Raw genomic sequence first — 26,827 nt, forward strand, 5'->3', positions numbered from 1 at the left:
CTGTGGAGACGGGACTTCGTCTTGCAGTTATTTGTAATGAAAGTATCCAGTCAGCAGTCCCATATCATTATCTGAAGCTCATCTCTTGAAAACTTCAGGAGATTTCTGGTGTAGGTAAAGGTGTAGGGGTAGGCGCTATATGAATTAATCCTTTTGCCTGTGCAAGTCCAGGAGCATTCCTCCAGAGGATTGTTCTATTGTTCAGGTCCAGTAGGTGTTAACCTTGATGCCTATGATCATCGCCTTTTTTTCTTCAATACCTCAATTCCCTGGTATCCATATATATGGGTTTTAGCACAAGCATGATACATTTTTTGCTAATTATTAAAGATTATGAAGAATTAATCGTAATTGAGCTAGTGCATGAGCACACTGCACAGGATGAACCTTGAGCGACCTGTCAAAAGGATATGGGAATTGAAAGTTCAGGAGGAAAGAAGAGAAAGGAAAGTTCGTACATTCGGAGGGATGGCAAATAAGCTGAATGTATGATAGAAGAAGTAATTTGAATATAAATAGTGAAGAATGTTATATCTTACACCATTGTATGGTAGATGGGATATGAAGGACTAATTCCATATGTTAAGTGTAAGTTCCGTTGGAGTTATATAATGTCCTCTGAATTAGGTTTGTTCTGTGCATTTCAAATGGATGTTGATAATAAATCAAACTTAAATGGAAACGAACTTAATCGATCCCGTTGTCTTCAGGAAATTGCAACGGAGTTTATTGCAAGAAACGAAGCAATCTTGGCAGCAGTCAAACTTCCAAAGTTTCACTGAAAGGAGAGTGAAAGGTTCAAGGCTGCCACTGCAGCTTATTGAACGAACTTCCATCGAACAACTAACTATAAAGAGATTTTTTTAATTTTCTCTCTCTCCCTATGATATTGAATGCATGCCATGCTGAATTCGCAGCGATAGTAATAATTGTGTTATAAAAGGCGGAATCATTTCACCCTCTCTCACCCCCATGGGGAGGGCGGTTTTGGTGCTGGCCCGTGCCAACCGAGAAATAAGACAGGTGGCACCAATTCGTGAATAACGCTAATGAATATAGCGATATTTCTAGCCATTCTGGGTGGATCAGGCTCATAATTAATGTTTTTGTACCCTGATGAATAGTGGAGACATGAACTTACGAATTATTTATTTCAATTAGAAGCGTTTCAGGATTCCTGTAGGAATGCGATCGATAAATTTTCCGCAATGAAATACAGGAAATTCCAGTTGATTTCACATCCGGTTTAGCGAATATAATGAAAAAACTATTTTTCGAATTAATAATATTATCCATTTCACCTATAAAAATTTCGAAAGTGGCGATATTTTTGAAGAAGCAAACTTTCCCCGAAAAATTCTTTATTTACTTTAGTCCCACACGGGAGTTTCCTCTATAAGTTATTACCAAAGATTATAGAGTTAGGTTAGGCTAACTCTATAATCTTTGGTTATTACTTTATTAACACCATATAGGTCATTGATGACCTCGGCAAATTGTATCGCCTGCTTGCTAGCCTCGGCTGCGCCACGGCTTCAACTTAATTGCGGGTTGACTATAATAGACAGTTTTTCATTCTTGGTACATAAATAACTATTTTACACTGAAGGAGCTATGCGTTAGCCATTGTTATTGTTTTAAATGGAATTGAAAGATGAAGAAATGTCGTATTAACAGTTTATTTAAAACAACAAGCATTCGTATAATATTAAGTAAAAAATAAAAAGAAAAAATTAAATTATTCTACGTCTTAGGTAGGTTTTCATCGAACACATTCATTCCATCAATTTCTTTATGGAAATGCCACTTTTTCCAACCAGTCGACAAAATGAGATACTCTCGTATATACTCCTGGATTCTTTCCAATGCCACAAGCTTTTCCAAAGGAGGTCACTCCAATAACTTCATACATGCAATCGATGGGGCTGTAGATTTGGAGGGGTCCTCCAGAATCACCCTGTATGGAATGAAATCTCTATTCAAACAAATTGTTGGTAAAAATGTATCGAACGTCGTGTGTTTATGCAAAAGATTCCACTCTACAGTAATCGGCAAATGGAAGTTGCCGATTGAATTTGAATTCAGAATTGCCAGAGGACTACTGGAATTGGATTTACATATAGAGTGTACCAAAATTAGTGAATCAAACGTCACACCACGATAGAGTAGACCAAATTTTATCGAATGACACCAACGAAAATGTATCGTTTCCAAAATAATCAGAATTTTATTAAAATACCTAAAGTTGACGATTTTTGAACTATTTTTCTTAATCACAAGGCCAGTTTGTGAAAAAGGATATCGATTTTAAATTATATTGAACTAAGATTATTGTTTTATCTCCCCTAATTGAAATTATTTTAAGTAGTTAATCGATAACCTAAGTAAATGTCAATCAAAACAATTGTTTTTTCTACATGATTTTTTTTATTACTCAGAATCTTAGAACATAGAATATCAGGAAGGAGCTTTTTCGAATAAATGTGACGGGAATTGTGCGACGGAAACGGCCATATTGGTCTTCCAAGTTCTGATTTGAAAAGTGGCAGACTTGGAAGTCAAATGATTCTGTTATCTGTGGCCAAATGAACAAAGTGATGTTTTAACTTAATTTTGGTAATTGGGATTCTTGAAATTTGCTGGAAATAAGGATTTTGGATATTTTAGCGTGAATAATTCATAGGTAGGTGATTTTTTAAGCTGAATATCAGGTATTAATTATGAGTTTCTGAATTTCATGACATAACAAGGTTATCCCATGACAATAACACTCCATGGGCGTAGGTGATGTTAAGTCATAGACCTTAATATCATTAAGTATATAGCCAAGCAGTGTTAGGCGGGGTGAATTTCCGCTTTGATTATCAATTTGAACGAGCGTGAAAAAGCTTCTGACTTTACGTCAGTGCTTTCCAAATTTTTTTGATTAATCAGAATCAACTGACTGTTGAAGTTAGTTTTTTGGAAACTTCATTGTCCTACGCCACTGTTGAAACGGAAATATATGTCGGCCATATTTCTCCTCTATTCCGGTCAAATTGAAATGAGCAATATGCTCCTTCCTGTTATTCTATATTCTAAGCTCAGAATAAACCCCCTCTGTAGGAGTGATAATATGGGAAAAAAACGTTATCCTTAATCACAAATTGGCCTTGTGATTGAAAAAATAGTTCGAAAATCGGCAACTTTAGGTTAGTTTTTTTCAGAAACGGTACATTTTCGCTCAACTAATGGTGGTGTCATTCGATAGTATTTGATCTACTCTATCGTGGTGCGACGTTTGATTTACTAGTTTTGGGACACCCTGTATATTGCTAAAATAATATCTTAAAACCTCATTATAACACATCATCACGTAAATCAGGCTCTCATTGTTTTCAAGTAATGTAATTTCGAATTTCGTCTTGCGCTTGATGAGGCTCAAAGTTATATATTTGACAGATGGGGTCCCCTAAAAGTCCAAATATTATATATGATTTTTGGATGGGTTAGAGGGAAATACAATTGAGAAGTATTTTTTACCGATTCGAAGTTAATATAAAAGAGCTTACATGAAAGGTGGCAACAAAATAAATAATTTCCCTCTCAGATTAAGAATAGACTTGTTGAAATTTTCCAAACATTATCGAACAAAAATTTCAAGTGGAAAATTGTATAAATAAGACAATATCTATATCCATTACATCATATTGTTATAGAGGGTGGTGTGTACATACATACTGTGAACCAATTCTTACCTGACATGTATCTTGACCGACAGATCCGGCGCAAACCATAATTTTATCATCAATACCCCTCTCCAGCCTTAGCTTTGAAATTTTTGTGAAGGAATCATAGCAAGCGACTGGATCTGACAGGGCAAGGGTGACTTTCAGTAATTGATCGCTCGAGTATCCCACAAAGTCAGTTCTGCCCCAACCCGTAGCGATGGCCTTCTGACCCAGTGGATTAACAGAAGTGTGCAAGCAGGCAGGTCTTACGTAGATGTCGAAGGCTACGTTTTTCTCCAGCTTCAACAGTCCTATATCGTTGTAGAGGGAAGGTGGCAGATAGTCCGGATACCTGATCAGATCTATCACTTTCCTGTCTTGCCTGTGACTGGGATTGTGGATTTCTGTAACGCCCAACCTGACCCTGCTGGCGTTTCCTAATTCTGTGGATATCAAGCAATGTCCAGCGGTCAGAACGTAGTTTTCGCTTATCAGACTTCCGCCGCAAAGCCACTGAGTGTCATCCGATGGGCCATATCCTACAAGAGCCTGAATGATGAAATTATTGTTTACTTGGGGGTACCACAGGTGAGGAGATAAGGGAGTTTTGATATTTACGCCAGCCACTCATCTAACCATATACTTTCCGCGAATTTATATTTAAACATATGCATTTCAGCATTTCTTTCAACCTGAATATCTCTCATTTTGCTATTTTCAGTGATTGCATTAGTTCGAGGAAGATGAAATTATATTTAACAATAACTTCCTTAAAATTTTCACAAATCGAAAAAAAAACACTCCATATAGAGGTAATCCTGCAGGATTACCCCATTTTGTGTCTGCTCCATTATACAATGTATATCTAGAAACCATTCGTTAGGTGTAGGTATATATCTATGGTGAGTATTCAGAAGTTGAATGTTTCATATTTTTCGGTGGAAACTACACATTTGCATAACTACTGATGAGAGTTCATTGTCCATGCATATCAAATCCGCATTAACATAAAGAAATTTTATAATTGAAATACATTTGTGTATTGAGTAGGTACAGTACCTAGCTATTGGCGTGAATCTAATATAACCAATTTCCTAATTTATTTCAACGATGGCTCCATCTGCTTCATATCTTTAATTATTACCAAAGGTTCTCTCTTTCAAAACAACCCGATATGGTCATTATGAGTGAATATTAGACATTCTTTGGGATATCGGATATGAGAGCGACTCTAAATAATTTGCCGACTTTAGCAGTTACACTTTGAAAATAAATTATGGATATGGGTTAGGAACATATTTTATTATCATTATCATGTAATATAATCCACAAGGGAGCTATTTCAGTATTCAGACTGCTTAGTAGAGCAAAACAGTAGTACCTTCAGCTAAGTCAATAAATTCACTCGAAATCGGGGAAGTCCCTATGGAATAAATAGAATGTTGTTGGTAGTATCCGCGTATTCTGCTTTTCACATGAAATATTATATTATCATAGAGGTCAACACGTCATACATAATGATGTATGATCCTCTCCTACATATTATACAGATAAATTTAAATTCCTATAGATGGCTGCTAAATCTCTCACCTTATTTCCAATATGTTCAGTATTCCGAAAGAAAAAATAAAACGAAATACTAACCATATGAGGGAATTCTCGACGGTTTGCAGGTTCTCCGCCAACGATCAGAGGAACAACTCTGAAACCACAAGTGTTCTCCTTTATCTCATCTTTGTCGATTATCAAAATTGGTGGTTTCTCATAGGTGAAAACCAGCTTCGAATATTCCAGACATTCTGAAATAAAACAACAACAATAATACAAATTGTTTATCAAATAGAACAAAGTTAACAACAAGCGACTGCTTGTCCTTGTGATAATGGGTTCAGTAATTGTCACCAATAAAGAAATAATATTTCTGAGGAAACCTTGATGCATGGCTCAAACTGCGGAATTGCAGAAATGAGCATTTTATATTTCATCTATTTAATAACAATGATTCCGAATATTTTTAGACTAGAGCGCTCAAAAAGTCATTCCAGGGAAAGACCAGTAGCTCAATTTTTGGCCTGAGGTCCCCATAAAGAATATAAGTATGTATGCATAAATAATCATGCATGATTATCATCGTATTTTTAGCATCTAGTCATCTTTAAGTATAGGTGTACTCGCAACAGACGTTTGTCCCACCTAGCCTAATCCTATACTTACTAGGTACTTAAATTTTTCACTCAAATGATTCTATACTCACTCTCAAAACTCTTATAACCTGGAGTATTCCGTTTGTAGGGATTAATATAGCTCGCATTCGAAGATATCTGTGGAGTTGGCTTTGTTGGTGGTGTTGTTCTTTTACTGGTGGTACTTTGGGTTGTGGTGGTAGTTGTTGTTTTGATGGGTGGTGGCTTATCAACGCAGCATACTCTGGGTACAGATCCAGCGAAGCCACATGTTTGTGGGAATTTTTGATGCTTGATTTCTTCCAAAGCCCTCGGACAGCTAAGTATCGTTTTACAAATGCCTTGCTGGCCAGTGCTGTTTAAAATGCACGAATCGCCTGAAATCATTCAAAAACTGAAGTTATTCGTTAAATAAAAAATTCAGCATAGCAAATCCTCATATTAGTTGTCATTCAATGTTGTTTGTAGAGTTTCTTATGGCTCAATCTTCTTATCAAAAAAAATTTTGCAAATGAAATCGAAAAAATGAAAACAAAACTATATTTTTCCCACTCAAATATCGCAATATTCATGTAAAAACATAACAAAATATATAAACATAAAGCGTTAACTTTTAGCATCTTTTACATATTTAATCTTGGTCCTATATACTGATAAAGTACCTTCTTGAATATAAGTATATTATAAGCATCAATAGTTGATTTTTGTAGATACCTCAAAACAACAAACAAGAGTTTCAAAATCTGATATAAAGATTGATAAGTATGCAAAATATGTCCATCATTACTCTTATATGTCTTCACTTTCATATCGAATTTATTTTTCTGTACCCAACACTGATTCAGGCCCGCAACAAATCAACAATTTGTTCTTATCTACTCTGGGTGATCGCTGAGGTTATAACAACACATAAATAAAATAGCATCGTGTCAATATTGTTGCAACTGTCTATTTTTTGTTTGTGAAAAATCATATATCTCAATTCTTTCCCCTTATATATCGGCTTAAATGAAGTATAATATAATAACTCACCTTCTTCCAAACCACCCACAAGAGAAACAGCGCAAACGAATAGTACAACAGCGAAATACATGTTTTCCTACATTAATTTCACTTGATCCCACGAAACACTATAATTCAGTTACTGCTTTGATACAAATGACATTCAAATGGAATGGACTGGGGATTCCTCAATGATAAGATTTTCTCGTGGATAAAAATCCCCATTATCTACATATACATATACACTATATACCTACTGTAAGAATTTGCCTTATAAATTTCCAAGTTCTCCTTTCCCAAACTGGTTTTGCATAACTTGCAGATATTTATATAGTCTGACTTCGCATTTTATTATTAATTTATGGAAGAGTTGGACTGTTGTTCAACAAGTTCAAGTTCAACGAATGCGAACGATTAGATGATCAAAAGAAAATGGGAGAATTGTTGGAGAAATTATTGATCAAGAATTCGTTCGATGTTCATTTCAGATCTGAAATGCATAAATGAAATTGCATTTCATAGGAAAACATACAATAGTTTGGACCACCGTAATGATTGAAGGAACAAATTTTGAAGACCAGGAAATATAAGGTGTCCCAAGTAAATCAAACCATCCTTGATAACCAAATTATTTTCTGAAACATTCGACAATTTTTGTTTGGAGTGGGAAATTATACGAAGATTCCGCTTCGCTAAGTTCGACCCTCTTAGCGTCTTGAACCCCTGAAGTTTGTTCACCGAGGATGAATTCAACAAAAAACAACCAGCTAATATCTGCAATAACTATAATTGTTCTGTAAATCTAGCTCTGGAGCGAAAAGTGAAAAAAAGGTCCATAGTGCATCCCTTTATTCAAGCTTTGAAAAAGAATTGATTTTGTTCCCGAATTGGCCACCTTTAGTGAAAATTGAGAATTACTAATTTCAGCACCAAACGATATAAGACCTCTTGGTTGGCATCTTTTTAGGAACTTTAGTTGATTAGTGTTATTTTAAACTGAGGTTCCTCCTGTTTTAGTGCACATTCTACGGTATAGAGTGCGCTGAACGTCTTACAATGCTCATGACTGAACTTATAAAGTATAATGTAAATATTTGAGATTTCGTCCTTAATTTCATACTATAATTAGGACGAAACATTTTTGACCAAGATGAAATAAATTGTTCATTAATGGTGTCCGTATTGTGAGTTTGTAAAAATTTAGAGGTTCAAAACGCCCATCTTTTATATACACTATCGCCACCTACAAGGATGAAGCAGTAACTAATTCACAGACGGGTTAATCAATGAATGGTGCGTCTACGTACGCTTTCGGGTCTGTGGAATAATGGTAGAGATGGAGCTGATATTTTGTTAGAAAATAAATATAACAGGTTAGTTTATTATATTTGAAAACGTAAAGTCGAACGATATTTATCCTTTTGCATTCTACAAATTGCAACTGGTAAAATGGCTACGAGTAAGAATTCGTGTGTTTACAAAGTGAATATTACTTGCAAATCTATCATGAACGCTCAGTATACAACTTGATTATTTTGAATATGTTTTAGGATAGTGTAACGGTTATTAACAAACAAAAACGATGGAAGAAAACAAGCAAGTACGAGTGGATAACTGGGGAGTATTTTTTCTTCAACGTCTGCAATTATTCTTCAACAAAACGGATTATTGTGACCTAACCCTACAATTTCAAGGAAATGTTCAGTTGAAAGTTCACAGACTTGTTCTGAATGCCTGTACTGAATATTTTGAACTCTTAGAGCAATCTGATAGGCTTATTGATGAAAATGTGATATTGATGCCTGAGACTTTGCAACCTGATGTTGTGGTACCAATCATCAATTTCATGTACACAGGAATGCTGGAATATCCGCAATCGATATACCATAGACTATGTCAAGCTGCTGACCTCATGCATATATCAGTCCTGACAAAACTATTAGATGCTCAGAAACCATGTCCATCATTGAACAAAGCAGAAAAATTCCCTAAACAAAAAGTAAAAGATACAAAATCAGAATCTGGTTTGCACATGTTTTCATATTCGAAAAAAACTACGCCCAAACCTATTGTATCTGATATTTCACCAACTTTCCCTACAAGAAAATTATCAGGATGGAAGAAAAAACCTTTAACTGCTAGTTCCAGCAACACTAGCTTTTCATCCCGTTCTGATTCAATGAATAGAAATAGTGATCCTCTTGCTTTAGACGAAGCAAAACCTACAAGATTCGAATGGCCTGAAGACGACTTAGAGTTACCTAGTTTAGATAACATGATGGATATATCAGGTTTTGGGGATATCTCTTACAATAGTAAGCCTTTGCTGAGGGAGGACGAAGTGAAGCCTATTCTTACTAAAAGTAAGTGTTTTTTGTAAACGAATGATATTTTTATTTGTAGGGAAGACAAATGATTCTCTCCCCTAGAAGCATTCACCATCATATTCTGACAGTTAATTGTGAACCTTTGTAATATTTAAGAGTTGATCTGTATTTTCTAGTTAACCTTATTCTCCTCATAATCAAAATTATGACTTGCTCTATGAGAATAGTAAAAATTTCTAGATTAAATGGATTCATTGAAATCTCATATTGCAAAAAGTTGTTTCTATGGTATGCCCAAATTGAAAAAAACTGTTCTTATTTCGGTTATTATCATTATAACTATTTCATTTAGGTGACCCTCTTTCAAAGCAAGCTTCGAAGGATGCAATTCATGAAATGGAACTAGATGAAAGGTCAAATCCTGAGACTACTAGAAACGGAATCGAGAAAAGAAAGGCAGAGTCGGGATTAGATAAATCACCTAAAAGGATTAAAATAGTCGAAAGTGAAAAAGACACTACTATTAGCGTTATAGCTAATGAAAATTCCGCGAATTTCGATCCAACTAAAATAGTATCGGAAATTCTGAAGAAATATCCCCATTTGGTCAAAAAGAAGAAGAATATAAAACTGAAGATAGTGTCGAAGCACAATGAAAAAGAAACTCCAAAAACGTATAGTCCTGTCGAAAAGACTGTAATAGAAAAAGCCCCCACAAAAGTAGTTCCGAGGAAAACTCCTGTGTTCAAGTCTGAACCTGCTAAAACAAACTTGAAGGACAGTGTGTGGACATGTAAGGAATGTTCGGCTACTCATGGCGAACCTATAGAGTTCATGCTTTACTACCTTTATAGAAAACATATGACTGATTTACATAATATGAAGTTTGATCCCAGGATCTGTAAATATTGCGGTATTGCTTTTTCTAAAAGTGAACAGCACGCTTATCATCTTTTCACCAAGCATGGAATCAAACCTACAGGTGAGTGAAACTAATCATGACAGGTATTTTGACAACTGACAGAAATGCAAACTCTTCATGATGGTCATGGATGGTTCTGTCATATGAAGTTTAATTTTTTCAATTGGATGAATTGCATTGTCGTAAAAGTGTCTACCAATAGAAAAATATCTACCGATATGGTAGATCTTCCAGTTAATTAGTCATTTCTAATGGCCTCTTTCATTTATAGGAGGACAAGTCTTTCCTAATTGTGCCCAATGTCCTTATGTGGCTTTGTCTCAAGAAGTACTTCAAATTCATAAAAGTAAACACAAGAAGACAGAAATGCAATGTTCATGTTGTAAATTAGCTTTCATTTCATCGGAAGCTATAGCTGCCCACTTGCAAATTACTGGCCATATGGGCAAAACAAAGAAGAATGTTTACGATTGTCAATACTGTACAAAAACTTCACAGTCTCCTATTAGTTTATTGTCTCACATTAAATCCAATCACGAGATGGAAGGCAAACGGGATGGTATAGTTAGTTTAGATGAGGTGGATTTGGAAGAAGGTGATATCTTGGACGAGACCATTGAAGAAGAAGAGCCCATAGAGGAATATGTTGTTCCAGAGACACAAAAGAACAAAGTAAATGTGAAAACTTTTAATTTTGTCTGTAGTACTCTCAACATTTTTGTTGTAGAGTTTTGTTTTTCTTTTTTTTTTGAAGCTGTTGTATCATATGACTTATCTTTTGAAATTAGGTGAATATCATCAGTGATGTGACAGTACCTGTGAGCAAGAGTAAAACGACAACAGAAACAGTAACATTGGACCAAACGAAAAGTCATGTCTCCGTACCAACCTCAATAGCTACAAGCTTGGGTCTACTGGATATTGTCGTTCTCGATGAAAATCAACAATTTATCCTTCATAACCAACCCCAGCAGACAGTAAACAATCAAACTGAATATATTCTGCCTCAAATTGATGCTAGAAATGTAACAGGTGAATATTATCATTAAATGGCGAAATTCGGAATGTTAATTGTATGTTTTCAGCTGAAGGTCTACCGAGTAATGATGAGCTGGTGATGGTATTGACAGATCAAGATTACAAGGATGGGCATAGTGGTATCACCACGGAAAACTCTAATATCGTAGTACTTTACAGTCATCCAGCAGATGGACAGCAGGGTCAATTTATCACTTCCCAGGTAAAAATTAAAAGATTCAAGGCACAATTTTGAATTTTTCTATGTAGTTGGAGATGGCTGTGAGCGTTTTTTGTTTGTTTTTTGAAGGGTAACTTGATGGTCAACTCGGAAACTGGATTGCTAGAGATTAGAAACGGTGCTGCCATCGCAACAACGTCCGCCAATCAAATAGTAATGAGCACACCGACGGAAAGTCATATAGAAACGATAGAAATGATCCAGAGGGAAATCGAAGAAGGACAAGAGTTGAAACAGGATTCGTATTATGCAGATCAGAAAACTAAGGTATTGGAGCATCCTCCGGAGCCTGTGCATTTCATAGAGAACTCGCAAGTTGAAACCATGAGCGAAGCAAGCACTCAGGTGGAAATGACGGAGAATTCAGAAATTCAGTTGGAGGAAATGGGGAAAATGCAAGAAGAAGAAGAGACTGTTGGTGAGTTCAATTTTACACATTTATGGTCACAGGATAAAAGAAATAGGTTCAAAAGTACATATCTGAATTTTTCATATCATTAGTATAAATTAGCGATTTTTTTTTCAGTTGAACAAGTTCCTGCACCTAATCTTCCAATGTTGAATGACACAGGGGAAGAACATACGTCAAGTGAAGAAATCCAGCCTTCAAATAACCCCGAGGAAAGTGATAAATTGGTAGAAATGGCTGAAGTATGTGCTGAGGAATCCAAGGTACCTTTTAGTTTTTACCCTTGTAACCCCTTGATACAGTAATTTAAACTTTTAGGATTCTGCACCAATGGAAATTGAGGAACAGTTGGTAGAAGAATGTGCATCACCTACAGAAGAAATTTCAACCTCCGAATGTAAAGGAGAAGAAATACCAACAGACGAGAGGAAAGAGGAAGATGTATCGATATCTGAAAGTGTTCAAGAAGAAGAACAGAAAGAAGTAGAAGAAGCAGCTGAGAAATCTGCTGATGTTGAAAAGGATCAATCTTCTGACGGAGAGAAAACTCTTCCAATGGAAGTAGATGATGCAGATGCTGAATGCAAGGGGGAGCATTCCACCGAGGAAGAAAATAACGGTGAGTTTATTTTCCTGGTCATTCTCAAAAAAATTTCAATCGTTATTATGTGTTTTCTAGAAATTCCTTCAACAGACGAAGATGCAATAAAAGTTGGAAGTACGAAGGACACGGAAATTGTGGAAGACACCGAAATTGTGGAAGAAAAACCGGCGTCTCCAACGCTTGAAAAAGACGAGGAGAAACCTTACTCACCCACTGATAACCCCGTCGATATGGACTGCGAAACGGAACAAGACCTTAGTGAAAAACAGGATGGGGAATCATTGAATGAGAGCAGCGTAACTACCTGCGAAAGAGAACTCGACAGTCAGGAAACCGTGGTATCAACTCAGTCATCACAAATCGTGGAAGAGGAGGATACGGAAGACAAGCAGAGCGAAGGCACCAAAGAATCGACCACAATGTCAATTCTCGATGACTGGGAAGATACGGATTCTCAACAATCCGACAATAAAACGAAGTGCATAAAGAAGGGGGCGCAGGAAACGGTCCATAAATTGATGGACGATTGGGATGAAGAAGAGGTAGAAAAGTGAAAAACTCTTTTAAAGTTTGATATCGAGATGTTAATTTGGGATTTGATATTTTTATAACCTCAAAATCAACTGTCAAAATCCCACCGGTGTCGATAAGGTTAGAATGGAAAAATTTTATGTAGATTTTTCTCTGATTTTAAGATTTGTTGAAGGTAATTTACTCTATTGTACATATTGATTCATTTATTATTATATTCAGTGAAAGTTCAGAAACCGGTTCTACAAGGGACGGTCCTGGAATTTTTTTTATTTCTCTATCTACTTATGTATTTACATCAATATATGCTTCAGTTGAAAAGGCTTTTTTTTCAAGATGACTTAATAAAATTCGAAAAAATGAAAAATCAATTAATCACAGGAGTGGACAGATGATGATTTCTGCCATCGAATCCCGAATTGAACTTCTTTAACAAGATCAAATTATGAAGATGAAGATAGTTGAAAAATTTACAATCTCGTGGGCTATGGAATTTTGAAGTTTGACAGCATAAACAAGTCATTGACGTTAATCACAGAATATCGACCTTCAAAATTTCATGGCCTACTCGACCACTCAGTTCATTGAATGATACAGAGTTAAAAAATTCGTCATCTGGGAGGCTATGGAATTTTGAAGTTTGTTGATCAACCTCAAAAATTTGACAACTTCCCTCTTCGAATTCTCGTAACATTTCAAATGTAACTTGCTGAATTAGCGGGAATGTGGCCAAGCCAGCCCTGGGTTCCGCATTGCCCTCTCAGAGTTCGAAACTTGGACATTAATTAACGTGGCGACTATTGTCACACAATAATAGGTACCCACTGATCAATCATGGTGACTGAAGTTCGGTCAGGTGACCACACCCATTCTAATTACCGCCGCGGTTGAGGGGAACTAGCGCCGCTAAGCGGTCGCGGTAGCTATTAACTAGTTTAATGCATGGCTTATCGGTTTATTTTACATGTCGATTTACGCGAACAAATTGTTGGTTTTACTGCGACTTATTGCGCCGTTATTTTACGCCATTACCAGTTATTGGGTCGGTGTTGTGACTCATGGGCTAGAAGTACACTGGGAATTTTTTTCCTTTACTTGAATGACTCAGCTAACCTTCGAAATAAAACAATTTTTCATATTTTAGCGAATGAATGAAAGTGTTTTTGCTTCTCGAAAAGTTAAAACAAGATATCACCCATATTTTCACCTTAGTTCTTCGATATTTATGAGAAAGATCAAGGGAGCAAGAAGGCCAGTCAAAAATATCCTGATACCGTTCTTCCAGGATATATTTTATTAATCAATACTGATGGTTTCTTGAACAGCACTATACTGATGAAAAATTAAATTCATGTATACAAATAATTGAATTTCTGGGCATATTATCTTCCTGGTAGGACTCATCAAGAAGTCTAGCTCATCAGCTTCCCATTATACGCATATTTCATCTGATGTTAGACTGATCCCTGAGCTGAGATTCCCGAGAAAACTATGGATTGGTAGTTAGATATTCGATCGTTTTGTATTTGTCCGAGTGGCTGTGGAATTCTACTACAATTCTACTAAAGCTTCGTAGAATAATTCTTGATCATTTTTGTTAACACGTTGACGGACAGTTGCGTCTATAGCCGTCAAGTTCAAGTTCACTATGTGACATGTGACTTCTAATTTTCTAAAAATTACAAAAACATATATTGTCAATTTTCGAATTTCACTTGTTTCTACTGTCCGTCAACGTGTTAAGATATTCACAATTGTTACAATTTAATGAAAAATGAAACACGGTGTCTTTTTTTATTGAAATAAAAAGTATCAATTAACAAAATTTCATTTTTCATCTGTTATATGGAAGAAAACTTGTACGAACAAAAGGAGTTAGGCCTGTTATTGTCTAAGTCTGATGAAAATGAGCTCTTACTCCAAAAAAGTCGGCAAAAAACTAATCCTTTTGAGGAAGGGGGAACAACCAGTTGCCCAACGTGTTCTTGTATAACCATCTAATCGGTTTATAGAGCAGGAAATTCCCCATTCGACTAGTAAAACGCAACTAGTTCGAAAAACCTGCGAATAAACACCGAGGAATGGCGCAGAACCATTAGCAATACGATTAATCGTTCCGATGGACCGATACACAGCGCTTCATTTTCTCGACACGTGAACCGATGAACCGATTCGCAAAAACGTGAGTCGTGCCTTCGCCAGAGAGCACTCTCCTCTAATTAGAAATAGTATCTGGCGATACATCAAACCCACACGATTTTTATCTGCCTCACATTACTTCGTGTTATAGTCTGTTACGTCATAAATAACAGTAGAAAAGCGTCAACCTCATCACCGATTCCGAATTATCATTGTAAATCAAGTATACATCGGCGCGCCCAAGATTTATGTCCTGATATTAATAATAAAAGCATGGGGATACTGAGTTGTGACCAGTGAACTTGCTCTCATATTTCTTCGTTCGTTCGTAATGAGAAATGACTAATTAACTACGAGAGGTATTTATATCTACGATAAATGTTGATCAGAATGGATGGACCAGAACCTTTCTTTTTAACTGTACAGATGAGTTGATGAGCTATGCTCATTTAGATCCGAAGATAAAGTCTACAGATTTAAAGCGCAAAGATAAACGAGTCCTATTCGATATTCAAAGTGGTTCTTGAAACAATGTCATGAACCAGACTTCGCTTATTGAACGATTGAAAATTGGACAGTCAGAATGAAAAAATCAGTAAAATCAGTCAAACACATGTGTTTGACTCCAGGATGCAAAATGCCTATATGGAGAATAGATGAGATAAACATTGGGCTAAGGGATTTTGTGCCTTTAGAACAGAGACCATTTTATTCACCTTTCTCAATCAGTCTATCATCTATCATCGTCTATAGTTGACCAATCTGACGCACTTCTTGTCCGTAGGATTGAGAGCTGGCTAGCCTAGATATGTATTTCTTAGTCAGTATGTACTTGGGATGATTTTTTCTCTGATCCATAGAGCCAGCAAAGATATCTTTCGTTGTGGCCTCTTGCCAGCTAGGCATTTGGCCTTTTCAGGTCAACCTACCTACTGACTGTAGGATTCCAGAACTCCCAGAGTGGCCTGTCGCCTGAATATGTAATGTACTTACATACACTTGCGCACATTTGAGGTCCTCTCTGAGGTACAGGTACTGTTGAGCACAGTTTGGACCCATAAAACAGAGTGATTTACCAAGTTGAAAAGAGTGTGAGAAATCAAATATTGTTGGCACTAGATCCGACCCATTAGACAGATCATATTCCATCCAGCAAGCTGCTAACTCCTCTGTAAATTTACAGAGGCAGAATAGGAGTATATTCGAGAACTTTTGAAACTTTATTGACAAATGTCAAGGTTATGATCTTGCACAACTGCTGATGATGAAAATAAAACAAAACTTTCAGCGTTCAGCAGAAATATTTTTCTGGATAAACAACAAATTTTCCCCTATAACGAATAGCGATTGTTTTCCCAAACTTTCCCATCAATTCCGCCATTGAATATCGAAAAGATTGCGAAAACAAGATTAATTCATAAACAAGCCATTTAACGATCGATTTTTCCGATAGGAGCCAAGATAAACGAACGTCAACTCTCGAGGGATGCTACGATTCCTTCGTAATGAAACAAACCCAGACTTTATCCCCTTTTCATCAACGATACCATAAATCCGAGAAGAAGGCTCAGATAATAAATAAGTCTCTTCTCCACCCAGAGCGATAAGGCAATGTTGAGGCGTTTACATCTAGATAAGACTTAAATTACAACTGAAATATGGCGACGCACTGTTAGATATTCTGCGCGACGAGCAAGATCCTCCGGTATAATTACAAGATTACCCGTCATGTACGATAAAGTGTAATAAAATACACCGCAAACTGCCGCTATTCTGGATATTATGCAAATCGGATTCAAACACTTTGATCCGCCAGAAATCGGAAAACCATCGGAGACATGGGCGGTGGTACGGTAAGGAGGAAATTTCCATACCGAAGACTTTGTGCTCTAAGACGATTCACTCAGGTAAAGTTAGGTTAGGTCTTCATTTTGTTGACGATTCACGCAGGTTCTATCTAGCTCGTTTCAGGTGCTCTCCCTACAGTACCTTAGATCAATGAAGTGTAAATAGAGGAAGTTTATTAATAGAGCACTTGAAGGTCAAATCTCTTCGAGAAAGCATAAAGGTTGGTGATATTTGAGTCACTTATCAGGTGATTAGCCCTCTCTTCTGGACCGAATTAAGTAGCACCAGCAAAGTTGATGCTGCAGCAGCCCAAACAAAGGATTCTAATCCTGGTCATATTTGGGCTTCATGAAGTACTTCCAAGTTGGAAGTTTTAGATTACTTGAAGCTCAGGAGGTCCATGGAACTCCAGTTTGTTATGACGCCCAAATCTCTGCAAAGTGCTAACGCCATATCTTAGTTCTATTCGGTTTGAAACCTCAAAAATCTTGCAACTAGGGAAGCAATATATCTATACAAAAAGTATTGGTAGAAGAAATCTAGCATCAATGGATCGAACTGCTCGAAGTATTTAGAGTTGTCGAAATACATCGGAAATATTCAAATGAAGTCTGAGCACACAAAATTCAGTATAGTGTACTGTTCTATCTTCTACGCCAATGCTCGAATCTCAGCATCTTCGGAATAATTTATTCTAACGCTTGTACCTACCAATTTCGCACCATAAACTGGAGAAGAGAATTCAACGATAACAGACTTGAGTCGTTGTAGTGTTAAAAATGGTTCACTGGACGTAATTTATGTTCCTTCCTCGTGGACGGTTATTGATTGAAGTTGCTCATTTTCTTGAATCGATTTAGGAGCCGGTATTAAATCTGGTTGAAATAGAGATGTAAAATTGAGATTCTCCTGGGAGTTTGATGAATCTAAACTTCCAATCATATGAGATCATTTTAGTAAGAACGTAGCTACAGCACTGGATACATGCTGAGAAATAGGAAAATGGGGATGCTGGATGCTGTTAGGAATCGTTGAATGAATCACGTCCTGAGTTCAGCAGGGAAATCGGCTTCTGCAGCCAACAGTTTTTGTAACTATTCTTGAATTTGATTTGCTAATTCCTCATTAGTCATCAGTTCTTCTCATTCTTTTTCTTACTGGGAAGATTATGCTCTAAACACAATCCATTGACATATTAATGCACGAAATAGAAATGATAGGAATATCTATGGCTAATAGCAAACATTGAAAGATATTAAACAATAAACATTTGCTTACTGTTGAAGGCGTGATCTATTTCTTATTGAAAGATATTGTTTAACTTTACTCAAGTACCTTTTCTGCCTTCTTTAGACTTTATTTTTTGACAGCTTTAGATTATACTCTTTAATCTGCCTCTGCTCTCTTAGAGCAACCCCAATACCACCCACCTTTATTGGTTCTTCTGTTGCTTCAAACTGCCATAAGGGGACGTTATCGCTCACCTGAGAACCTATGTTTCATAATGTTTCCCCCAGAAGTTATATGATTTTTACGAAAAGGTAGCAGCAACCTAATTTCCTACACCTTGAACGTATTGTAGAAAAATCATTGACTCATAAGCCCTGTAAAAAAGAATCTCCTTAGAAAATATTTGGACACAAACAGAAGTTGTTTTTTCAGCTACCACTTTGTCCAACAGATTTGATTGCCGGCCCTGCTAAACTTGACCCTATTCGCATAAGCTGATGTCCGCGCTGGGTGATTGTTATGGGTAAGTTTTAATAGTTTCAAAGGCCTTTGGTGGCGAAGAGTACAGAAGGAGCGAGAAGCAGACGACCGAAAATGGCACACGGCCGCATTGTTGCTAATTGCGAAGATCTCTGCCCGATGAACTTTCACCCCAGGGTCTGCCCTTCGCCAACAAACTTGGCTCAAGTATGGGATACATAATCATCTTTACGTCGTTTATGGCCTAGTTGGATCGACTCTGTGATGGAGTTTCGGGGGAAGAAAATTGTTCCTCACTGTTATACACTCGCGCTGGGATTATGTGAAGGGGGTAATTGTTCTGATTATCCCGAGGTATTCAAGAGAGACAGTTTGATACACTCACGGGAATTTATTTCTTGCTCTTCTATAGTTTTCAAAATCATGAACTTCTGCATCGGTAAGGACGGCGAGCAGCAGATATTCTCTCAATATTCTCGATTATTTCGTCGATGCTGGAGAGTAGCTCCATCGAGAAAGAATCACATTCTCTGTCTGGTATTGAGAGGGATAGTTTCAAGCAATTGAGGTTTGAGTTGTTGAAGAAGGTGTGTAAAACCTTCACTCGACTTTCGTGGTGTCAGAAAGAATAGTCCAATAAGCATAATAACGACGAGCTCAATCTAAATTTTGAATTTATGTTGCCGATTCTTGAAGAAAATCCATAATTAATCTAAAAACTGAATTTATTAATTCATTCATTAATTGCTGAATCTCGTTACCGAGAATAATCTACAAAAATACCATCGGTGCGATCAAACTTATAATTTCTCAGGGCTATTTTCGACTTTGTGCCCTCCTGTGACTGAAGAGACCCAACCGTGACCTACAGATCCTTCCACACTCCAGGCATGGATAGTCACCAACCAGATCTGACCGCCGCTGTATTCTTCTCGAGTCTCCACTATAACTGTGCACCATAGACCTCCACTGTTATCTGTCTAACGCTAGTTGTTCCCAGTTATGATTGGCATTAACTGATTTTAGGGATTGATGTAGTATATCGTTAAACCGCTTATACTGGCCTCCTGGTTTCCAGGCTCCCTCAGTGAATTCGCCATACAAAGCTATTTTGGGGAGATTGTGTCTAGCATCCTCAGAATATGGCCGCTCCATCTGAGTCGAGCCCTCGTTATTTGAGTCCCAATTGTTATACAACTCGCGCGCTGCAAGACTTCTGTATTTGAAACTTTGTGGAACAATCTGATGTGCATTATTTGTCTCAGATGACGTTGCGTTTGTTGGAGCTGTCTAATGTGTCGCCTATAGGGAGTCCAGCTTTCGCTTCCATAAAGAAGCGTTGGGAGGACCACTGCTTTGTAAACAGCTGTCTTGGTCTTCAGACTGAGGTCGTGATTTTGAAACACTCTGTCCTTTAGCTTCCAGAATGCCCGTGATGCTGAATTGATACGGTTGTGTATTTCCGTGTTCTGAATAACCAATCACCCGATGTTCACTAGGATGAGTGAATTTACCTTCACCCAACTGAATCTTCATGGTGAAACACGTGTAGTGGTTTGAAAACTCACCCTATAGTGAAAGTCAGATAATTCAATTTTGAGTCTAAAGATTCAGGTGGAATCTTAGCCGAACATTTTTTCTGCTCACAGCTTTGGGGTTTTCGGTTGACCAAACATGGGTGCTATGGAAATGTAAATCATTTCTTGTGGATGTGGGTTTATCCGAAACCAAAGTGATTTTGTCAGAATTGCATGTAGATATTCAAGAGTCACTCTTCTTCTTCTTGAGTGGAGAGCGGAGCCAATTTCAGAACGATAAGAACGAAGGCCAAAAGACCCCATTGTTCTTCCCAAAGATATTACAAACTATCTAATATCTTTGGTTCTTCCTCAGTTGGAGTGACTCAGATCAGAAGATTCAGAAGACTTTCTCATCATAGGAACAGTAGGTGTTGGGTTCATTAGGTGTATTGTCCTTAACCATTTTAGTAATTTTTTTTTGTTCTCATTGAATAATTTCTGTTTCTTTTACAAATGACGTTTGGTGTATAGAATGTTATAATATTAATACCTAGGAAAAAGTGTTTTTCTTTGTTTTTGGCTGAATTTTTTTGTGATCATCAGGGGCAAATGATTTTTAATGAGTGTCTTCTTTAGGTGAAATTAAGACCAAGTCAAGCATCTACAACTCAGAACAGTATTTCATTAGGTATTGTGTATGAAAAGCTACAATGAAGAGCTTTTCTGAATAAACACCAAAGAACCTACAAAATTTTCTATATTTATTAAAATTATCTTGCAATAGTAATGCTTGTATCTTTGATAATGATGGAGGTAAAATTGTACTCGCCTTATTATCTCCCAGACTTACTCTGAGTCATTTTAACTCCCCACGCTATGGATTATGGGCCAATTGAAAAATTACAGACACGATCCACTTTTAGTGTTTTTCGCTTGAATACTCAGATCCGTACTCTGAATTTCACGAAATCGTATACGACTTCGAGGGATGTTAGCGGCGCCATCTTGAGTAGTTTCACTAGTAGTTCACTTTTGGTGAAATGATTTATTTTGATCCTCTAACTTTGAATTTTAACTTTTCCAAGAGAACTCGCTGATTGGGTCTCCGTCTGTTTTACCATACTGAATCGATATATGCCATCTTGTTTCCGATGAGAAATTGCCTGAAATTCTAGATGCTTAAAGTAATACACGGGGGCCTACCTAATCCCCTAGGAAGTAAAGCCGCTCCAGACATCACTCTTTGACTTCACTAACTCACAAACGACTATACAAATGAAAGTCGTTACCGCGGTAAAACGAATTTTGCGCGAGTTGGGGTTTCTCGGCAACCTCACAATTTCCGCAAGATGGCTGCGGATGTGAGATCTCCAGATATATAATTTGAACGCGGATCGCAGTGAAATCCTAATTAAAGTTCATGCATAAGTAAATACGTGTATTTCTCCGTGGATGCGTCTTCTTGTCGGGCCCTACCGGCCGCAAGGGATTCATTCTTGAACTTGAAACATGTTTCTGGATAATTTGGGTCTGCTTAGGACCTGTCCTCGCGGCGTATCATGATTAATTTGCGTCGTTGCAGAAATGCGACGCTGTCACTCGTTCTATGAATATTAAAGAAGTCTAATGCTTAGAAGTCGACTGGAAACGGTCTCCCGGAGAAAATCAAGCCATATTTTTTGTCTCGAGTTGAAAGAGATGTTAATTTTTGCCCTAACTCATGTTAATTCGCTTCTCTTTGAAGAGAGATTTCCGAAAGGGGTAATGGGGGTTAATTGCTCGTAAAGTTGACTTTCAGGAATACAAGGTATAAATTATATTTTCGGCAGGGAAGACATCTCGACTACGGAGAGTGGGTCGCTCGAAATTGCGTCTTTCATTTGACGTCAATTAGTAATTTTTGGTAATTTCTGCTTTTCGCGTTATAGGGGCTAATTTCCATCTTGGTAAAGATCGGATGAAATTACTTAATATTCCAGGTGGATGACATGAACTTTCTTCAACCTCACTTCACAAATGTCGTAAAATTTCGTATAATATAATTATTATTTTAAGTTATTCAGTACACAAAAATATGAAATTATGACACCTGTACATAAAATAAATGAATAAGGATATGTAACGTTTGTAAAAAATCACAACATGCCGTAGATTCGGGTTATTTGGGACGATTGTTGAATTCAACATATATTTTCAAAACGGTGACCTATTTTTATCTGAAAAAGAGGTTCGAATATGCTTAATGGCTCAGACTATTGCTTAGGATAAATACCATGCTTCATAATTCGGATATAAATTAAAAAAAATAAATAAAATATACTTGTCCCAAATCACTCACCGATTTGGGAGGCTTGGGACACAAGTTAAAAACTATTGATTTCTCAATTTCAAATGAAATAGGTGACTTGGAACGGGGTATAGTTTTGAAAAATTAGAAATTATGATTATATAGTTGAAATTCGGTAAGGAAATAAATAATAAACCCCTATTACAGCGAAAGTAAATATATTGCAACTCAAATGTAAAAAAACGAAACAAAACAAGGGAACTTTGATTTCTTTCATTATTTGGTGATTTCTTTGTGGAAATAACGTGAATAATAATATCCTGCGAAAAATCGGCATATTTCCTGCTGCCAATGCGCTGCTTGTATCTATTCGGCATTGTCCCAAGTCACCCTATGAAACAACAAAATAAATGAATGATATCCGTGTTGCCGTTTGATTTGTTAACAACCTTGTATCATGACATATCTAATATCCCAATATCCCACGTATCCAGAAAAAAAAATTACACATGTACAAAGTGAAACACATGTACAGGACACTAGAAAGTATACCTATAAGGGCCATCAAAAAACGCGCTTTTACTCTCCTGAATTCGTTAACTTTTCCTGTCAATTCAAACGCTCTGGTCACGGCAAACTCAACAGGAATTAATTGTTAAACTAACCGAAAATACGCTACACAATCTGATAAGTTTGTCTCTTCACTCATAAATGGTGAGAAAGAAATCTGCAAGGGGGGGTAATTGTCCCAAGTTACAGGACTGTCCCAAGTCACCCAAATCTACCGGTGCTTAAGATGATCCTCAACACTATAGATATTTTTGGAAATTTTATGTAAGCACTTTTGGGTATGTGGCAGGTACTTACATAGGATAGTGGGGTAAAAACGACTTCTTTGCTTCTTCAAAGAAGCAAACCTACAGGACTCCTGTTTACGTGCATTTTTAGACGTCTTATTGATGTAGATTGATATTGATAAAGTATATATTGGCATATCATACAGAAGACTGTTAAATTCTTGGCAAGAACCACTTCTGCTTATGGACACCTGTCGTTGATCACCCAGCATTCCCACCATGACAACCATATATGCCTAATATCAATTCATTTTCTCAGAGTTATTCGACATTTCATTCACTACTCTCATATTTAAGGAAACATTTTTTATTAGTTCTTGTTCTATTTGGATGCATAATTAAAGTGTGTAATATACATTTTTACAATCATGAAAGAACTTCCTCGCAACATAAAGCTCACGTTTTTGTATCTATCCAGAGGCGGTGTTTCCAACAATGCGAACGAAATAAACCATTCCATTCCATCCAGAAACAGTAGGTAATATAATTTTCCTTCGGCATACTTTTCCGGAATGCTGTTTCCCAGAAACTTGCTTCTCCACGTACAAGAATAACGGCAGAATTAAATTCATTTACGTGAACAATATGCGTGAATGAGCATACGCTTCGGAGCATAATTCTGCCGTTACAGAACTTGTAATAATTTCATCCATAATTTCGGCGAAAGTTAAACGAGTTGTTTTATGAAAATTCGCGTGACTGTTTCCAAAAGTGTATGTTTTAGAATTACGCAACAAGAAATATAAACAACGGCTGTAGTTTGGCAGAATGAGCCTCTTACGGCTTTATTCACGTGGCTTGCCATTATGACGATGAAAATTGTCATGGCGATAACGAGAAAACCCTACAAGTGAGAAGTTTTCAACGTGCTCTGCCTCGTTCCATTCAGCTCAATTGGCATTGTCGAAATTAGGGAGGAATTTAGGGGAGTTCTGATTGCACGAGGTGATACAGCTAGAGTGACAAAAACCCACTCACACAAAAGTTCACAATTTATGAAATTACATATTGAAATGACGCTCTTACAAGCTCATTGCTGCTATACGTTGACTATAAACTTCTAAATACAAAAATTTCCATTAGTTGAAAAATAGGTGTAATCATACATCATATACTCCATTCACATTTATTTTAGCACTCGGTTGGCCATGAAAAATTTTCTCAAGTTTTTGTAACTAGAACGGAGTAAGGTTGTCGTTAATGTCATAACGCCGTTGCCACAACTTATATCAATTTTTATTACGAAAATGCCGAAAGTGATTGAAAAAGAGAGAAGTCAGGGTTTTAGGAAGTGCTATTTAGAATTCAGGTCCGCTCATTCAAATAGTTATACCCTGATATTCGAAAATCCACAATACGTCAGACGGTAGCGAACATATTCAATGTAAGAGAATTTATATAATGTTTAATCTGAAAATAAACGACTTATATTTCAGCTGAATATTTCCACAATCAGAAAGATTGTGAATGAAGAGGATGACAAAGAATTTCCTTTTATTGGGAGACCCAAAAAAGTGGTGGCATTTGAGAATTTTATGTTTGGGTGGATTAATGCGAAAAGTTACTACAGAATTTTCTATTAATGTCATCGTAGAATAAGCTCCCGAAAATTGATTTTTCTATTTTCCATTTGACTGGTCCTATACACTGTAAATGTCTTAAGGTAGCAATAAATATATGATTATTATTATTATATCAAAGTATTAAGATAAACCGCCACAAATACGAGCCAGTTGTCCTGTTAATTGTTTACTCATGTGGAATTTTTGTTCATAGGTGAAGTTCCTCTGGACCTGAAACTTCCTTTGTGATATTCCTTTTACTTCTATTGATGCAAGATGATTTTTGTTGAAGAATTGAACATTCTTGTAATTATCTGTTAATTCCTTCGGGAGATACCCATTCCCAACCAACCCCAACCCATCATATGCATTTCATCTTCGGGTTAATATTCTTGAAATCTACAACTGATGTAACGTATTCAAACTTTAGCCAAAGAAGAAAACGAACATTTACTCTCAAGCTAGTGCATATTATGATATTGTACTGATCTCTCGTATTTTGCATGCAAATAACTAGATTTGGTATGCCTTCAATCAGTTTGTATAAACTTCAATTATGTTCGTCACATATTTTCCGAAGAGATTCGACATTATGATGAAATACGTAATAACAGAAACTTTTACGTAGAACGGGCAACATAGCGTTGATTTAAAACCCAAAAATGTTTTGACAAGACAAGCGTCACAACCCCATATTTTTGTACTATACAGCGTGAAATGTGTCAAAGTTCCATGACCAACCGTGTGCTAAAATAAAAGTGAATGGAGTATACATAATACTCCATTGAGTATGATGGTTCATCTTGCAATTCTTTCAATGATTATTTCCTTGGTTTGTTCATCCTGCTCGTTTCCTGTGAAACCCATTAACGATTCGCCAAAGGAAACACGTCCTCCTTAATGTATTTTCCTATCGAATTCAACTTTACCCATACCCCCGTTACCATTTCTACGCAAACTGACATCAACCAAACTCACGTATGCGTAAGTTTCCTCAGAAAGCCATATCCTGTCTCCGTTTTCCAACCCTGCTCGCCTTTCTCCGATAATTAAATTTGATTACCTAATTCCAGATCTACCGAAACCTCAAAATCCCTAAGGGCAGTGCGCTTACAGCATTTCCTCCAATCGTCGTACCTGATATATTATTGACGAATTATCAACCCCCTCGAATCGATTTTGTTTTTGAAATTTGCGGGTTTATACGGGGGATTTAATGGGGAATGTTATCATGGAATGGGGGTTCAATTCTCGGGTGGTTATGCGTTGTTTACAGAGGTTTAATGGTTAATTCCTTCATGATCGAAATCTGGAATTAAAACATGAATATCGTACTGTACCTACCACTTGAAGATTGTACCTACTCAGAGATGGGCAGAATAATATAAATATTTCGTATTAATTAAAATGCAAATTACAAAAAACGGGGATATATTGAAAAATTCTTAGCCTACTATAGAACCAAACAAAATTTCAATGTCAAAATATTTTATAACTCAACATATTCTCCTCTCAATTGGATACATTAATTACAGAACCTTTAAAAAAAATGTTTCTTCTCGCTCTGCAAACCAGACCACCACATCTTTTATCACCTCCTCGTTGGAAGAAAATTTACGACCTTTTAAACTTTTTTTCAGTTGAGGAAAGAGATGATAGTCGGTTGGAGACAAATCTGGGTGAATAAATGAGATGTTCTAGTAATTTAAACCCTATATCACGAATTTTTTGCATGGCAGCATGCGATTTGTGTGCGGGGTCGTTGTCCTGCAAAAACAAAACACCTTTGGATAACTTTCCGCGTCTTTTCTCTTTAATTTTTTTCAGTAGAGTGGTCAGTTATGCCGAATAGTTATCTGCTGTTATTGCTCTACCCTTATTCAAAAAATCAATCATGATTACTCCATGGCAATCCCAAAAAACTGAAGCAAGGACACAAGGACACAAGCAGATTTTTG

General features: G+C 36.7%; 2 protein-coding genes across 4 annotated transcripts; one reads left to right on the forward strand and one right to left on the reverse strand.

Moving 5' to 3' along the window:
- Positions 1-1,665: 1,665 nt before the first annotated feature.
- On the reverse strand, positions 1,666-7,163 carry LOC123314834 (serine protease snake-like). The gene is made up of 5 exons (XM_044900215.1): positions 6,926-7,163; positions 5,965-6,270; positions 5,355-5,509; positions 3,738-4,259; positions 1,666-1,957 (listed from the first exon to the last, which is right to left on the reverse strand). The coding sequence occupies exons 1-5, from the start codon at positions 6,984-6,986 to the stop codon at positions 1,793-1,795; spliced, it is 1,209 nt and encodes a 402-aa protein (XP_044756150.1). The 5' UTR covers positions 6,987-7,163; the 3' UTR covers positions 1,666-1,792.
- Positions 7,164-7,969: 806 nt separating this feature from the next.
- LOC123314833 (centrosome-associated zinc finger protein CP190) lies at positions 7,970-13,267 on the forward strand. 3 transcript variants are annotated; one of them, XM_044900212.1, is made up of 10 exons: positions 7,970-8,268; positions 8,446-9,258; positions 9,575-10,204; positions 10,416-10,816; positions 10,933-11,176; positions 11,230-11,384; positions 11,472-11,820; positions 11,929-12,074; positions 12,130-12,430; positions 12,491-13,267. In XM_044900212.1, the coding sequence occupies exons 2-10, from the start codon at positions 8,478-8,480 to the stop codon at positions 12,967-12,969; spliced, it is 3,486 nt and encodes a 1,161-aa protein (XP_044756147.1). In that variant the 5' UTR covers positions 7,970-8,268; positions 8,446-8,477; the 3' UTR covers positions 12,970-13,267. The 3 variants fall into 3 exon arrangements, with proteins under 3 accessions (XP_044756147.1, XP_044756149.1, XP_044756148.1); XM_044900214.1 differs by having other exon boundaries at positions 8,263-8,354; XM_044900213.1 differs by lacking the exon at positions 7,970-8,268 and adding an exon at positions 8,273-8,377.
- The last annotated feature ends 13,560 nt before the right edge of the window (positions 13,268-26,827 follow it).

The sequence above is a fragment of the Coccinella septempunctata genome, chromosome 6 (assembly GCF_907165205.1).
Source record: "Coccinella septempunctata chromosome 6, icCocSept1.1, whole genome shotgun sequence".
NCBI lineage: Eukaryota > Metazoa > Arthropoda > Insecta > Coleoptera > Coccinellidae > Coccinella > Coccinella septempunctata.

What these genes read in the sequence shown, in the direction of transcription:
- LOC123314834 (XM_044900215.1), bottom strand. Translation starts at nt 6,986, where the DNA reads ATGTATTTCGCTGTTGTACTATTCGTTTGCGCTGTTTCTCTTGTGGGT. An exon ending in TGTGGGTGGTTTGGAAGAAG is followed by an intron (nt 6,271 to 6,925) that starts GTGAGTTATTAT and finishes GAATGATTTCAG; the next exon opens with GCGATTCGTGCATTTTAAAC. An exon ending in TCGGTCAAGATACATGTCAG is followed by an intron (nt 1,958 to 3,737) that starts GTAAGAATTGGT and finishes CATTCCATACAG; the next exon opens with GGTGATTCTGGAGGACCCCT.
- LOC123314833 (XM_044900212.1), top strand. Translation starts at nt 8,478, where the DNA reads ATGGAAGAAAACAAGCAAGTACGAGTGGATAACTGGGGAGTATTTTTT. An exon ending in TGATGCTAGAAATGTAACAG is followed by an intron (nt 11,177 to 11,229) that starts GTGAATATTATC and finishes GTATGTTTTCAG; the next exon opens with CTGAAGGTCTACCGAGTAAT. An exon ending in CACCGAGGAAGAAAATAACG is followed by an intron (nt 12,431 to 12,490) that starts GTGAGTTTATTT and finishes TGTGTTTTCTAG; the next exon opens with AAATTCCTTCAACAGACGAA.